The 15,824-nt window shown below is 34.8% G+C and overlaps 1 protein-coding gene and 1 pseudogene across 4 annotated transcripts in view; both read right to left on the reverse strand.

Moving 5' to 3' along the window:
* The window catches only part of Rars2 (arginyl-tRNA synthetase 2, mitochondrial), a 70,601-nt gene that overhangs the window by 22,056 nt on the left and 32,721 nt on the right, over nucleotides 1–15,824 (reverse strand). For all 4 annotated transcript variants that reach the window (XM_013150011.3, XM_063233193.1, XM_063233194.1 and 1 more), the window contains 4 exons: nucleotides 13,836–13,933; nucleotides 7,434–7,489; nucleotides 4,544–4,627; nucleotides 1,142–1,218 (listed from right to left, as the gene is read on the reverse strand). In XM_013150011.3, the coding sequence (XP_013005465.1) occupies nucleotides 1,142–1,218; nucleotides 4,544–4,627; nucleotides 7,434–7,489; nucleotides 13,836–13,933 (315 nt within the window). The remainder of the gene's footprint in view (nucleotides 1–1,141; nucleotides 1,219–4,543; nucleotides 4,628–7,433; nucleotides 7,490–13,835; nucleotides 13,934–15,824) is intronic.
* Nucleotides 13,947–15,817, reverse strand: LOC134472133 (large ribosomal subunit protein eL38-like; annotated as a pseudogene).

The raw sequence follows: 15,824 nt of genomic DNA on the forward strand, positions 1-15,824 counted from the left end.
AAGGGCATGGAATTGTCAAAAGGATTGTGGTAAAAAAACACTCACCATTATTCAAAGTATAAAAACATAATACAGTAAAAAATTCTAGGCATTGAGCAGGCATGCTTTATTTGTGTTTTTTTGTTTTGGTACTGGTAATTGAAATTGGGACCTTATGTTTGCCAGGAGGCACTGTGCCGCTGAGCTCTATTCCCAGCTGGGCAAGCTTTATTTGCAGATATCTATAAAGAGTTGTTAAATTTTAAACTCTTGTTTATCAATAGAACTGCTAGTGGAAAGACAGTCTTTGGTTAATATAAATCAAAATGTAGGCATTAAAATGCAATGCGCACATGAGTTTAAGAGGAAATGACAAACCTTTAAAGCTTTTTAAAGAGCTCTTCTGGCTTAATGGAGAAGTAAAGAATTATTCTGATGTATTCTCTTGCTTAAACAAAGGCAGGACACTTGAGTTTGTTCCTGGTATGTCACTAACATAGTTGACACTGTGTGTTTCCTTTGGGAGGCCCAGAAATAGCAGAGAAAACAACTGGGACAATGTAATGAAAACTCATCTCCAGAGATTACTGAGACAGGAAGTCCTTAATTAGTAAAGTCAAGGAAGGATGAAAGATAAAGCATTCAATAGACTAAATGAAGGACGGAAAGTTCACACTGGGCAAAAGCCAGAAAAATGAGCTAAATGCTATATATGGACATAAAAGAAAAAAAAGGACACATGAATTCAGAGGAAGATGCTTTTCCTCAAGCCAAAAAAAAAAAAAAGAGTAAAAAAGTATTCATGCTTAGCAAGTTTAAATCAACCATAGTTATCCACATGAGCAAAACAGCATGTCAACTGATAAAAACACAGAATTATTTTTCAGTGTCTAATCTGTTATCCTACATGTTTATTTATAGATTTGATACCTAAGGTAAAAATGTCTCTAGTGGACTAAAAAACAGTAATAAAAGGCACACATGGATATGAAAGTGAAAAGAACCTCCTAATAACAAGAAAAATTTTCAATTAAATTTTCAGTTCATGTTTCAAGAAACATAGTTTTTAAACCCGTGGCATTAAAAATTAGTCAACAAGCTGCACAGTAGTTTGAAAAAAAAATACTGAAGCATTTTCTGATACTGTTTCTTGACAACTTACTTCAAAGAGGTGCTGTAAAGGATTGGACTGAAGTTTTTCTTCATAGCCAAACAGCTGGAAGCCAGTCCCCAGAAGACCTACCATAAAAACCAGTAAATAAAGTATTACAAAATAGAACAGTAGAACAGATAGAGATTAGCCCTCACAATTGTTTCCTGAATCATACATTTAGTGCTATGTACCGAATAGATTAATAAAATTAAGGTTCACAGGACCATGCATTAATCAAAGGCAGGATCTCGGAGTACTCTAACTTTGTATTAACAGTGTCCAATACTTCCCTAGCAAACAAACATTTATGGAGCAGCTTTCCACGAAGCACTAGACACTCAAATAAAACAATTTTTTAGGGTATGGATACTAGGGACTATATCCTGGGACTTTGTACTGAGCTAAACACCCACCCTCTGCCAAAATAAAGTACAATCATCTGTTCAAACATAAATTCCACACTCACAGATTGAACAAAGTCAGATCAAAACTACTCTAAGAAGAAAATTTTACTCTAAGTTGCACATATACAAATGTTTTTATGACTATTCTCTAATACAATAATTGAAACCTGGAACTGGCAGAGAATATGAGTCTCATGGCCTCTCAAATGAACAGTCATGCTAAGCAAAATCCCAGAGAGTGAACTGTATCAGCTGGAGACTTAGAAGGCAGGCAGAGCAATGTCTTTCACTCTGGGCTGGACAAGGACTTCTTAACATGAAAGACACACTGAAATTAATGTTTTGTTAATGAAGTTCTCCAAGATGGACAATAATGCTCAACCAGTCTGGTTTTGGAATTAGCAGTTTAATAGACAGTTATATTCAGAGAAACTATACAAATCACTTAACAAGAATCCGGTAATACTTTTTACTTTCAAAAAATATTTTTCTTGTCAATGCTTAGTGATGATTAAAAACAAAAAAGACAAATTGCACTTCATTGCTTTTTTTAAAGTGTGTAATCAAAAATTTCTGCAAAGATTCAGTTAAAAAAATTAGTGATGTTTCTGGAAGAATTGCAATAAAGTTTATTTTGGGGCAAGGTCTTGAAGTCACTAAATTGTCCAACTAGGTTCAAACCTGTGATCCTCTTGTCTTTCTGAGGGCTAGGATTACAGGTACATGCTATCATGCCTCACTGATTTGAACCTTTTTAAAAAATACAATTTTAAAGCTAGAAAAGGAAATTCTTAGACTGAATATTTATATTCTCAAGAAATTTTGCTAAAAGATCATAATTTCAGTTTGAAATGGTATAGATAGCTTAGGCCAACAGCAGTAAAAAACTGATTATTTTGAAAGTCAATTTCTAGGCTGGGGATTTAGCTCAGTGGCACAAGTGCCTGTCTGGCAAGCATGAAGTCATGAGTTCGATCCCCAGTACCAAAATATAAAAAAGGGAAAAAAATGAAAATCAATTTCTAGAACTATGTCAATTATCAAACTTCAAATCTAAAGGGCCTTGCTCATCTATATTTTTTACATAAGGCTCAGTAGAAAGCAGAATTCTACTGACCGCAGGGATATATAATGCTTTGAACTTTAAAAGATGACTGAATTTTTACTCACTTTCAAACAAGAACAAATGTGATTGTGATTCAGGTTCCTAGTAACAGGGTATGGAAAGATGCTCAGTGAGTTTTAAAACATACAAATGAAAAAATTAAGACCACTCTATTTAACATTCAATCTAATACATGTTCAGAAACTAATTCTATGCTTTGGAACCATCTGCCAGTTTTCAAACGGGGATAGCTGAAACAGCAAAATTGTAATTCTTCAATAATGATGGCTATAATGGAAATATTGACAATCATTAACCATAGCAGTGCTTTAGAGAAAAGTCCCTATAACAAAATCCTGCAGCTATAATTTAATGAATGCCAGAATCACATTTGTCAAGGCCTATAAAAGGCCTAAATCAGTCAAACTATTAAGTCTGACTGCTGAGCCTGGAGCCTGAGCATTAGACTATCAATTGTGAATTGCAGGTGGACTTCTGGAATGCAGAACACATTTTCTGATTTTTCCACAGTGAATAGTAAGGGTACTGTTACCACTTTCAACTTCTGTCCTTTCCAGTGTCTGAAAAAAATTTTCATTGACTGAAAAGAAAAGCATTCATGAGATGTAATCATAAATCCCCTATAATAAATAAACTGTGCTTTCCTTGAAAATCATAATTTTACTTCTTTACCTGTGAACACAGAAATATCAATGAACTTTACAACAAACCATGCATAATGCATACTTACAAAAGCTTTAAAATATTACTTAGCCTTTCTTTTAGATTACTATTAGAAAACATTTCCTAGGAAATTTTTACTCACTCTAGGTGCCTCTTATGAGAAAATAAGAGGCAGAAAAATAAAGAGATACAAAAATAAGATACAGTTCAGGCCTTCAAGGAACATATCATTTATCAGGGAGAGAAGCACACAAAAAGAATGTAACAAGAGAAAAGCCTGTGTGAGTGCAGCTGGGGTCTAGGAATTTGGTGATACGAGAAAGTGGACAAGACTGTGTCTGCATGTCAGAGAACGCTTTACACACACGGCCTTAGGGCTGGATCTCAAAAATTACAAGAAGTTCATATTCCTAATCCTTCACTACTACAATGGCTTCATTTCTTATCTTGACCTTGCATTCCTGGATGACTGACTTATATGAGGTAGTAATAGCTCTGAGTAAACTCATGATGTGAGAGATAATTTGCAGTACACTCCTAATCTGTTTGGTTCTTATTCCTGTCTTCCTTTCTCTCCTTTCTGACTACCACTGTACAGTTAAAGGGGAAGTCGTAGTATATTTTGTTTCTCTTCTGGGCCCCTCATCCATGATAGGATAACGAATCTTATTGCATGTGGTGTGGCCCGGGGAGACTGGACTTAACTAGATTTAAAAATAGCAAGATGATATAAAACACAGTAAGACAAACAGAAATGTCTTCTAAAAAAACTTTACAAATGGAAAGATTGTAGTTGATAAAGTATATATAGCTAGACTTATTTCTTCTCTGCATGCTACCTTCTTCATTAAAACAACTATGTGTGTGTGTGTGTGTGTGTGTTGCGTGTTATTCCAGTGTTGTTCTCAATGTGTGACATTTCCTTTCCCAAAGTGTGTGGCAAGAATTACTCTTACTAAATAAAATAACATTACAAGCTGGTGATGTAGCCCAGTGATAGAGTATGTGGTGTGAATACATGAGGCTCTGGATTCAATCTGCAGCCAACATAAACCAAACCAAATCAAACCAAACCAAACCAAAACAAACCAAAAAACATAGGACACATTATTTCATGTAATAGGATTTTGCCTACACTGTTCAGATGATCAAGTGAAATGATATTTTAAAAAAATTAAACTTCATAGTGAAATGAAAAAAATTCTCAAATATACTTACCAAACTGCATGCCCCAATCTCCAAGGTAATTTATTCTTGTTACTTGATGTCCTAAAGCTTCTTTGAGATTTGCTATAAAATTTCCTATAATCAATAAAATATACTTTCTTATTGTTATTACTCACTTTGGCTTAAGAATCATGTGTTTCTCTAGTATGAAAGCAAAAACAGAAAATTCACAAAATTTGCTAACTCAATTTTTTTTTTTATCGGTGCCGGGGATCGAACTCACAACTGTGCGCTCGCAAGGCAGGTGCTTATACCCCTGAGCTAAATCCCCAGCCCCTCAATTTTTTTAAAAAAGTAAAACATTCATTCGTTTTTCATCTAAGTTACAGACAGAATTTTCATCAATATCAGAGAACACATGCAACTTCTGGTCAATCCAAGGACAGAATATAAATGTATAATTTAGCTGTACCCTAAGATGCTAAGCCACCATGTTGTTTTTATAAACAGTTTACTTGATTTCCTTTCAATCACTAAGGTCTATCCTATATAAGCCTACCACTCCCTAAAACACACAAAAATCCAAGGCTTTCACGTTCCTGTATTGCTGACATAGTCAACTTCCATTCTACTCGTTTCTAATAAGCCCTCATACTTCCAGCAGGGGCTGGAAACTTGAAAGTATTTCCCAGAGTCTCTTGTGGTTACAGTGCCAGAAGTCAGTCCTTCTAAGGCTGGGCAATCAAACACACTGCATGACATTTGGAAGAAATGCTACTTCTCATTTTTCTGACAAACAGTTATGGGGCTTTGGGATGTGCTGTGTACGTGTGTGTCTGTGCATACACACAAGCATACACACGCATGAGTACATACTACTAACAGAGGTCTTATTGTCTTGTCATAACTTCTGAAGGAAATGAATGACAGGTCATGGGGTCACTTGTTTTATCTGTGTGGATGCTAGAAGACATGAATGACAAAGAATAGTGGCAGTTTTTGGATTGTGGTTGTGGCAATATAATTTCAGGGGAAAGGAAATGATGGCAGAAATGGCGGGGACTCCTTTGATAACCAAGTTCTATGGCGCACTTTTAGAAGCCATTTAATCTAAACCTTCTTCAGTCCCCCATCGGCACTATAATAAACTGTAATAAACTCCTTGTTTAAGTAAGAATGGATTTCAGTTTTCTGTCAACAGATCCTGATACACATATTTGATGTAAATTACAGCTACCTTTTTTTTGGTGTGTGAACGTTTGTATTTCTAGAGATTCCAAATCAATAGTTTTAGCAACAAGAAATATCTTCAGTTGCTACTCAGACTCTAGGTTCAGTTTTCTTAGTACCTTGTTACCTTCGAAATTCAATTAAATCACTGAGCTAGCCTTTAGGAATTAAGACTGATTTCATATCGTGGCCAAAATACTTACTATTCATGTGGTTTTAGGAAATTTACTTTTGATATCTGAATTTCTTCAGCTATTCACCAAAGTTAATCGTACTTACCAATCAGGGCTGTTGTGAGATTACGTGAAACAACACATGAAAATACTGTGCATAAACAAGATCTCAATAAATACTATTTCTTTCTGGTCCATTTTCTTTAACTATCAAAACAACTTTATTGTGTCTTATCTACTATTTACTCACTCCTATACTTTGACTTATTCATGTAACTTTTTCTACACAGTGTATTTTATATATTGTTTTTCATCAAGTCTTATTATTTCCCCTTAAAATGCTCCCCAAGAACTTTGTAAAATGATAGTTGATCCTAATTCAGTGATAATCTATCCTACAACTGCTCATTTCTTCAATTCTTAGAAGTATCTGAGCATAAACAACTTTCTTTGAGCATGAAATAGATTTCTACATTGGACAACACATTAAATGAAATAAACTCCAAAGTCCCTTATAATTCTAATATTATCTAATTATAATCTGGATTTTAAATTGGACTGCTGCAAAATGCAATGCTTTAACAGAAAATCTTAAGTACTAAACAAAGAAGCATGACCGATATGAAACAGTATAAAGTAATCTCTATTAGAATAGCCTTGTTTTCATTTCTAGTCTTGAACATTACTGCTACTACTCACATTATTGAGACTGAGTTTGCTTTTTTTTTTTTTTAAATGTAATCTATGTGAATAACAACAAAACCTGTGCAGAACACTTGAGCCATGGCTAAGCCTGAGGTCAATAAGCTCCTTGAGATTAGAGCAAAGCCAGTCCCAAGGACATGGAATGCCAGAGGCAGACTGTGTGAACAAGCTGACCTCTAGCTCAGTGGCCTATCAGCAAGTGTCTGGCCTTGGTAGTCTTCCCTGTTACCTGTAGCAAGATGGCTTTAAAAATGTTTCTCTTTCAGTGTTCTCAGCAAAACACTGAGACCTTGCATTCTAGACCCTAATGGGCATTTACCTTTTTTGACTTTATATATTAAGTACACTGGGGTTGGGATTTCATTGCTATCTTTCCATCAGAGACGTCAGATCCCACTTAGTCCTAGGTTTCATTTTTTGTGTCTTGTTTCTTCTTAATCACCCGTCACTCACTCTCAGGACCCCAATCCTTGTGTAGGTCACCACAAACACCAACACCAAGAGTTACTGTCATTCTCACCTGATTATTTTTACTTTTGCATGCATCAGTTCTTCTACATATATATACACATACTTTCAGAAAATTAAAATCATAATATACCAGTTAAAACAGATTTTGGATTATTACTTGGTTTTGAAATTTCACCTTTAAATTTGTAAAGTTTCCCATCTCATGTAATATTTAAAAAACATTTGGCTCATACTAATGTTAGCCTTTTTTGTGTGGTTTTTTCCCCTATACTTTTATTATTTTAATATTAAATTAAATACTGTATTATCCTATATTACCCCAAAGGCATGTTTAAGGATTTTCTGTGAAAGTAAACACTTACCTATGATAGTAGAACGCAAATGTCCAACATGAAATTTCTTGGCAACATTAGGTGAACTGCAACAAATTGAAGAAGTTATTTTTATCTTAAAAATAAGAATCCTAAGAATGAACTAGGTCGTGCTTCCATACATTCACATAATTAGGAACAAAGACCTTTGGCAATTTAGGACAAAGATATAAGAAATTTAAAGATAAACTAGAATTCAAAAGATTCATTTTCATGACATTGATCCTATGATTCATGAGGTAGTATCATACACAGAACTGTCATAAAATGAAGCAGATATACTTAAGGGTTGATTAAAAAGATGAAAAAATTTAGAGATACTCTTGACAAAAACAACATAGATCAGAAATTTAGCACACCATTCTTCAATTCTTTGCCCTTTTAAACGGTACTGAAGGAACCCAAAGACATTTGTTCTTATGAGTTATATAAGTAAGTAATATCAGAAATTAAAACTGAAAAATGTAAAAATATTTATGCATAAAACCTCCCAGAATAACCAGAGCTCTGACTTACCAATGAGAATTCTCCATCTTCAGATTTATCAGCCCTGTATGTGCTCAAGAAGTTGTAATCAACCATTTAATTGCAGCAAATGCTTCTAAAGCACTTTACATGCATTAACTCATTTAATACTCATAAATATTCTGTTATGTGTATGCTGGAAAATGTCATTAAGCTTTCAATATTAAAAAAATACAAATCAATTTGAAAATAGTTAATAGTGGTAAATTAGAGCTTAAATTTTGGTTTCTATTGTCTTGTTATAGATAATTTTAAAGGAGTATTACAATTGAAAAACTTGACCCTATAGGTAAATAGGAAATACAAAGTAATTGTATGAAACTACATAGCTGCTCATTCAAGTATTATTTACCAACAAAGTATATCTCCTTGTGTAGGCTTAAAAAAAATAAAGAATCTCCATTTCTAACCAAAAGAGAATAAAAAAGATTTAGATTTATCCTTCTGCCTTTAAACAATCAGAAAACTAGAAAAATATATGAAACACTGATTTTATGAAACTAGACAACAGGGAGTAAAGGACTATATAGCCTCTGAGAGAATGAGAGCAAACAAGTTGAGTCCTTGGAGTATACCACATTACTGCCTTCCTACTAAATTTGTGGGATATAGAAAAAGCAGAAAAACTCTATGGCATGCATGTTTATGTGAGAATAGGGGAAGGTTTCAAATCAGTAATCTCCTTTAAGAAACCAGAAAAAGTTAAATAAAAAAGAAAAAGAAACTAGAAAAAGTGAACAAATCAAGTGTAAAGTAAGCATAATAAAAGGAACAGGAAAGGGTAACTTAGCAGAGGAAGAGGCAACAGCAGGTAGTTTCAAGTCTTGCGCCAAGTTGATCGTTAACAGCCAGCCATATTTTATCTCACTGTTCGTAGGTCTGAGAAATCTATACTATATGAGAATCTATACTATCAGCAATGAGGCAGTGGAAGTACTCAGGTTTCGAATTGGAGTCAGCTCTATGAACTTGGAGTTTTTTTTTTTGTTTTTGTTTTGTTTTTTTTTTGTCTTTTTCCTTTTTATCGGTACCAGGGATTGAACTCAAGACTACCTGCTTGCAAGGCAGGCTCTTATGCCGCTGAGCTAAACCCCCAGCCCCAGTTGGAGGTTATTTAACCCAATATTATCATCATCTTAAGTTAGGCGAAAGTGTTTTGAAGACAGTGATCATATCTTTCACTGTCTTTTTTTAGGGGAAAGCTGTCTGGTCTAATTGACTATGTTTTTAAAATTCTTTTACTTCTCTCTTTCAAAAAAAAATTCAAGAACAATGTTTTCTACCCATTTAACACTGTCCCTACCTATTGTCTCTACTTTGAAATCACAATAGAAAGTAAACACTGCAACATTCAGAAAACTGTTAAAGGAGAGAGGAACAAAGACCCCCAGCAATGCTAGGTGAAAACTGTCACAGAGCAAAGCTGGCTGCTGATAAAGGCTCTGCCTTCACTAGAGTTCAAATGCTCATTTAAGCTCCAGTCTTTAACTGCTTTAAAAAAAGAAAAAAAGAGGCATAATTCCATCAACAAATTATTACACAAACCCTAAAGAATACAACTCAAACAGAACAAGTTACTTTTAGATACCGTTTTTCAGGATTGTGTGTGTGTGTGTGCACGTGCGCAGTATTAGGGATTGAACCCAATGGCTTATGCACTCTAAACAAGTACACTACTATTGAACTACAACTACAATCCCAGTCCTTCTTGTCTTTTGAGATGAAACTTCACTGCATTGCTCAGGCTGGCCTAAAACCTGAGAACCTCTTGCCTCACCTCCTAGGCAGCTAGAATTATAGGCACGTGCAATCATGCATTGCTTCAAACACTTCCTAACAAGCATAAGGGGCACACAGAGGAGAAGAGTCAATAACGAATGAAAAGGAGAAAAGCCAAGGAAGAAGAAAAGAAGACTGAAGTCTTGGTATTTTGAGAGCTCAGTTGAAAAGAAAGGATGGTAAAGGTGAAATAAAAATGTAGTATTAAGAACTGAGTACAGATGGCAACTCTTCCAGTTTTGAGAAACTTAAAATGGCATTATTGCAAAGGTAAAAGAATCAAGGTAATAAATATTGTACTGCCTCCCTATGATTTTCCTCTTCCTGCTGGAAGTACCTCCCCAGAGAATGAAACTAAATGTCCTTCATCAATTCAAAGACATGAATAAACTACAGATGGCTATAAATTTTTTTTGTCAGTTTCACCAGTAAGAGATCACCCCTTAAACCTGGGATGATTTTATGACTTGCTTTGATCAGAAGAGTGAGAAAAGTGATGTTAGAATGTTTTAAGACTACATGATTTCACTATTTTAGAGCCCTGAGAAGCTTGTAAAGCGGTGTGGCTACCCCTCTATAGAGACGATGTGGATAGAGCAAGATGTGTGGCTGGACAAGCCAGTGAACCGCTAGGTTTCGGGCCTCAGTAAAGGCTTCAGAGGACCACAGTTAGATAAAGTACCCCAGGCCAGCAGAAGAATCAGTAAGGCTAACCCAAACCACCCACCCTTCTCCCATTTCCTGACCTATAGTTCATGTGCATTAAAATGGTTACTGCTTTTAAAAAATTATTTTATTAGTACATGTTTGCAATACATAATGATTTTTTACCCTATATCCCATGGCTGTTGTTTTAAGGCACTAATCAGGATTTGGCACTAATCAGGATTTCTCTTAAGCAGATAGGAAATATTTTAATAGGTTTTTGAGCTGTCTAGTCTCTGAATCAACTACTCAGTTCAGTTTAGTTTTACTGTACTTAAATGCACTCCAGTATGAGGACAGCTACTATAGATAATATGCAAACAAATGTACACGGCTATGTTCCACTAAAACTTTATTCACAAAAACAAGTGACAGCCTTTATTTTGCCCAAGGACTGAAGTCTGTCAAACTTTGTATTAAGGCGTGTAATGCTTTCTAGACCAAGGGGCAGCAGACAACTTTGTTAAAAGGATGGGATTAGTGAAGCATCACAGTGATATGAGGATGATAACATGAAGTCCCTCTGTACTCTTGTCATATAACCAATGTTTAAATTTAAATACCATGATTGTGTTGTACTGAAGTAAACAGATTCTCTCACATGTTTGAGCCAGAGAAGTTGCAGCTGATTCAGCAATCAGTCCTCAACATAAACTAGTAAGTCTTAATCTGCCTTTTTTAGGAACAAGTGGCACAGAATACAGACGTGGGATGTTAAAAAGCCACTCTTTCTCTAATCATCCAGTTGGTAATTAAAACTAAGTTTAAAAGTTGTTATAAATGTCAATCTTTTTTTTTTTTTTTTTGTCTTTTTCATTTTTATCGGTACCAGGGATCGAACTCACGACTGCACACTTGCAAGGCAGGCACTTATGCCGCTGAGCTAAATCCCCAGCCCTATAAATGTCAATTTTGAGGACATAAACATAAAAGATTTCCCATACCAACTGTTAGAATTCCAACATAGAAATGAATATGTAAGAAAGTAAAAGCCTTTACCAAGTTCTTTCTTACAATGGAGAAAAACAGTTCATTAAGACTCTTCTTTTAGGAAGACAAATACAGTAAGGAAAAAACTTTTGTACTATCAACCTGTCATCATACTATGAAGGTATTAGTTCTTAGTGTTATTCATATTTTTGGTTATTTCAGAATAGTCCAAATATTAGAAGGTATTACTGATAGAAATTTACAAAATTATACAAAGACTATTTTGAAGAATGTTAACAATCGAAGCTCTTTTTCTGTTAACTTTTAAAAACATATACTATAAATACTACAAGGCTTTGTACTGATAATTATTTAAAAATTCTCAATATATGACAGTAACAATATTACTCTGACTCATGTGTCTTCTAAAATGAGTAACCATTTCTTCAAAAAAGAATAATAGTTCAATATTTATTTAAAAATAAAACAATCACTATACTTTTTTTCAAGGAGTGACATAAATGGTTCAAAACTATTTTTGACTAATTGCTCTTGAATGTATCAAGTACTATGTTGAACAGGAGTGTCGCAGTTTATGTCTGTGGCCCCCAGGCCTCATGCATTTGCATTATGCATTTGTGATTGGTTCATTGTCTAGAGCTTGGATTGATGGTGTCAGTGCTACCCACCTAGGGGTGGAGCCAGCATACAATGTAATGGCAGGAAGGTGTGTCTCTTGCTCTTGCTGGTTTCTGCCTTGCTGTTTGCAGCTGCCATGAACTGTGGCCCCGCCATGCCACCTGCCCTGGAGCCAACTGAGTATGGACTGAAACCTCCAAAAACTGTAAGAAATAAACCTTTTCTTTCCCAACTTTGGGCATCAGGTTATTTTGTCTTAGCAACAAGTAAAAAGTAACTAAGATAAGGAGTATTGATAGTGTACATCCTTCTCTTGTTCCTAACTTTAGAGGGACAGCTTTCTGATTTTCCACCTTTAATATGATATGGTCATAGACCCTTCATCAGATTGGGATAGGATTCTTCTATACATATTTTCTTCAGGGTGTTTAATCATAAATTGATGCTGAATTTTGTCAAAGGTTTTTTTCTGCATCTATTGAGATTATCATGTGATTTTTCTCCTTGCTTCTATTTTTATGATAAACTATGTTTGTTGTCTTGCATATGTTGAACCATCCTTGCATTTCTGGGATGAAGCCTACTTGGTCGTGGTGTATGATCTTTCTGATGATTTGTTTCATTTTATTTGCCAATATCTTTTTATTTTTTTAATTTACTTTTCTTTTTGAGAGAGGGTCTCACTCTGTAATTCAGGCTGGTCTTAAACTGACTATGTAGACTAGCCTTGAACTCAAGGCAATTCTATTGCCTCAGTCTCCTGAGTGCTGCTGCACTTACAGGCATACACAAACCATGCTTGGTCGCCGGTATCTTTTTTGAGGATTTTTGTATCTATGTTTATTAGAGAGATTGGTCTGCAACTGTTTTTTGGTTGGATCTTTGTCTGAATCAATATACTACTAGTCCCATCTTACTCCACAAGAAATGGCCATCATCAAGAAATAAAAAAATAACAAATGCTGGCAAAGCTTCAGGGAAAAAGGAATACTTCTACATTGTTGGTAGAAAGGTAAAACTTACATCCACTATGAAAATTAGTATAGAGATTTCTCAAAAAACTAAAAACAGAAATTCCATTTGATGTAGCTATTCCTCTTCTAAGTATCTTTCCAGAAGAGTTAAAGATACCATAGACAGTGATACATGCATACCATGTTTACAGCAGCATGATTTCCTTTGCTGTTGTTTTTTGTTTTGTTGTTTGTTTCTTTAAAACAATTTTCATTAATAGCTAACTTTTGGAAGCAACTGCCTACACATTCATAAACAGATGAATGGATAAATAAAATGTATCTACACTCAAAGGCGTACTACTCTGCTGTAAAGAAAGATTAACTTGAATCATCTGTGGGAAACAGATATACTGAGACCATAATTTGATGAAATAAATCAGACACACAAACTTAAATACTGCATAGTTTCTCTTATATGAGAAACCCAAATTTTAAATAGCAAAATAAAAGATAGGAAATAGGAAGATAGGTGCTTCTCAAATGTGAAGGGGATCAAGAGAAGGAGAAAGGAGCTGGGCGTGGTAGTGCACACCTGTAATTCCAGCAATCAAGAGGCTGAGTAGAAGGACTGCTGCGGGTTTGAGGCCAGGATGTGCTACACAATGAGTTCAAGGTCAGCCTATACTACATAGCGAGACCTTGTCTCAAAAAACAGAGATCAAAATTCAAAACAAAAGAGATGGAGGAAAGGGAGAGAGGTGGGAGGGAAAGTGTATGAAATTTAGCACCCTGAATGATGACGGTATCATACTCCCTGCTCTGTCAAATCAACTAATCAACACATACAGTGGGTAGGTACCTGAATTCTACGATGACCTTCCGCTGTGGAAGACCGCAGAAAAGTTCACTTTTTAATCCATATTTCGAGCCATCTTCAATGACTTGTTGTAGCACTGCCTAGAAAATAAAAGGAATAGGATTTAATCACAGAAAATATTGTGGTTTCCTTAATTACTTTATTACTGGGAATTAAATGTTGGTAATTTATTCATTCTAATTTATGGAGCTGAGAATTTTATACCACTGTATCACCCCCAGCACCAAAGCAAATAAGATGTATCCCCTGAAAACCAGTAAATGTCAACTATTCATTCCTGTAGAAACTAATAATGTACATATTTATAGATGAAGAAATTGAAGCTTAGTGAGTTAAAGTAACTGCCACAAGTTGCATAGTAAATAGTGACAAAACCAGAAGGAGCATCTAGCATTTACTGTGTGCACACAACAGGAAAAGAATTGTGCTAGGTATTGTGTATGCATGTACTGTCTATTTAATCATCACAACAGCCTCAGAGATGAATGGTAGCTTTACAAACAAGGAAAGAAAAACATTGAGAGATTAAGGTCGCACTGCTATTAAGTTATGTAGAAAAAAATTTTCCTACACCACACAGTAAATATATTAACTAACTAGCATATGTATGCAGTTTCAGGTTTTGTGATATTAACAAACACAAGTAATGGTAGGAAACACACATAATTAAAAGTCTATTGGCTACTTAAGTGACAAACAAGGAAATCTTGCAGAAATTTTCAGAATACATTCTAGGTTACTTTTTAGTTACTAATACACAACTATTGTATAGTTCACAAAATTGATACTTTGTTTTTTGATAATGGTGATGATGTATTTTTCAACATGCAGAAACTACTATGATAAACTTTATTTATACTTATATTGGTTTTGCTTCCCTATATTTTGAATACTAAAAATGTATTTCACGTAAAGATTTTTTTTTTTAAACTTTTGAAGCTTTTTAATGTACTTCACATCAGTCTGGCTGGTTCATTTCAGCTTCTTACCACCAAGCCTGGGGGCATGGACTGTTTTAGTTTGACTTTTTTTTTCATCTGTGATGAACAAGGTATAAAAATATCTGCTGCATCAAACTTTAAATTTCACATTATCTTTATTCTTCTTTATCTTGACAGATTTGGCATTGTTTAGCCTGGCTGCGAGCAGGAAATCCTTGATTTCTGCAATTTTTCGAAGCATGAAGATGAGGCGCTCAGAGAGCACAGATGTGTGCCGTCAGAGAGAAAGTCACCAGCAACAAGTGAAGACAACATAAAAGCATGTGAAGAATTTTATCATAAAAAGGAGATGGTCACTAAATGGAGCAGAGAGAGAAGGTAATAGCAGGCAATAAGACAATATAGTCAGTAGTAAAAAGCAGCATCCAGAGTGCTAGATGAGGTGTGTCCATGTTACCTTTATTCCACATCACCTTAAACATGAGTAACATGTCCCATTTAATGCAAAACTAAGCACTTGTTCAAGGACACAAGAAATATTACTGTTTACTCACACTCTACAGCAAAGGAAACAAAGAGAAAGAATATACAGACATTAAACTGAGTAGTACCAGTCATTTAGTACAGACGCAACAAATTTAAGAAGACTGTAAGCGGAGGGGTAATCACTAGTGAAAAGGAATCCATCTCCAGATTATTCTAAATTTAAGGTGTACAGATTTTTTTCATTTCTCACCCCTTGTATGAAACAAATGGTACACTCCATAAAAGTCAATAACAATGTTAGCATTCTCATTAGCAAATTAACTCTCTCTACACTGATTTCTCTGGCACAAACAAAACTAAAAAAAACACTCCAGGAAAGGATTCTTTTTGCCCGTGAGCCCCAACCTCTATCTAGTTTGTCTTTCTACTATTTCACAGAACTATTCATAGAATCAATAATATTCTAACTACTAAACTAGAGTTAATTTTTTATACTTTTATAAACACATTTTCCTTGAAAAACTAAACACATAAGCATTTAAGG

This window comes from Cavia porcellus, unplaced genomic scaffold (genome assembly GCF_034190915.1).
Source record: "Cavia porcellus strain 051 isolate PalLab524CR breed Dunkin Hartley unplaced genomic scaffold, mCavPor4.1 scaffold_22, whole genome shotgun sequence".
In the NCBI taxonomy this organism is placed as follows: Eukaryota; Metazoa; Chordata; class Mammalia; order Rodentia; family Caviidae; genus Cavia; species Cavia porcellus.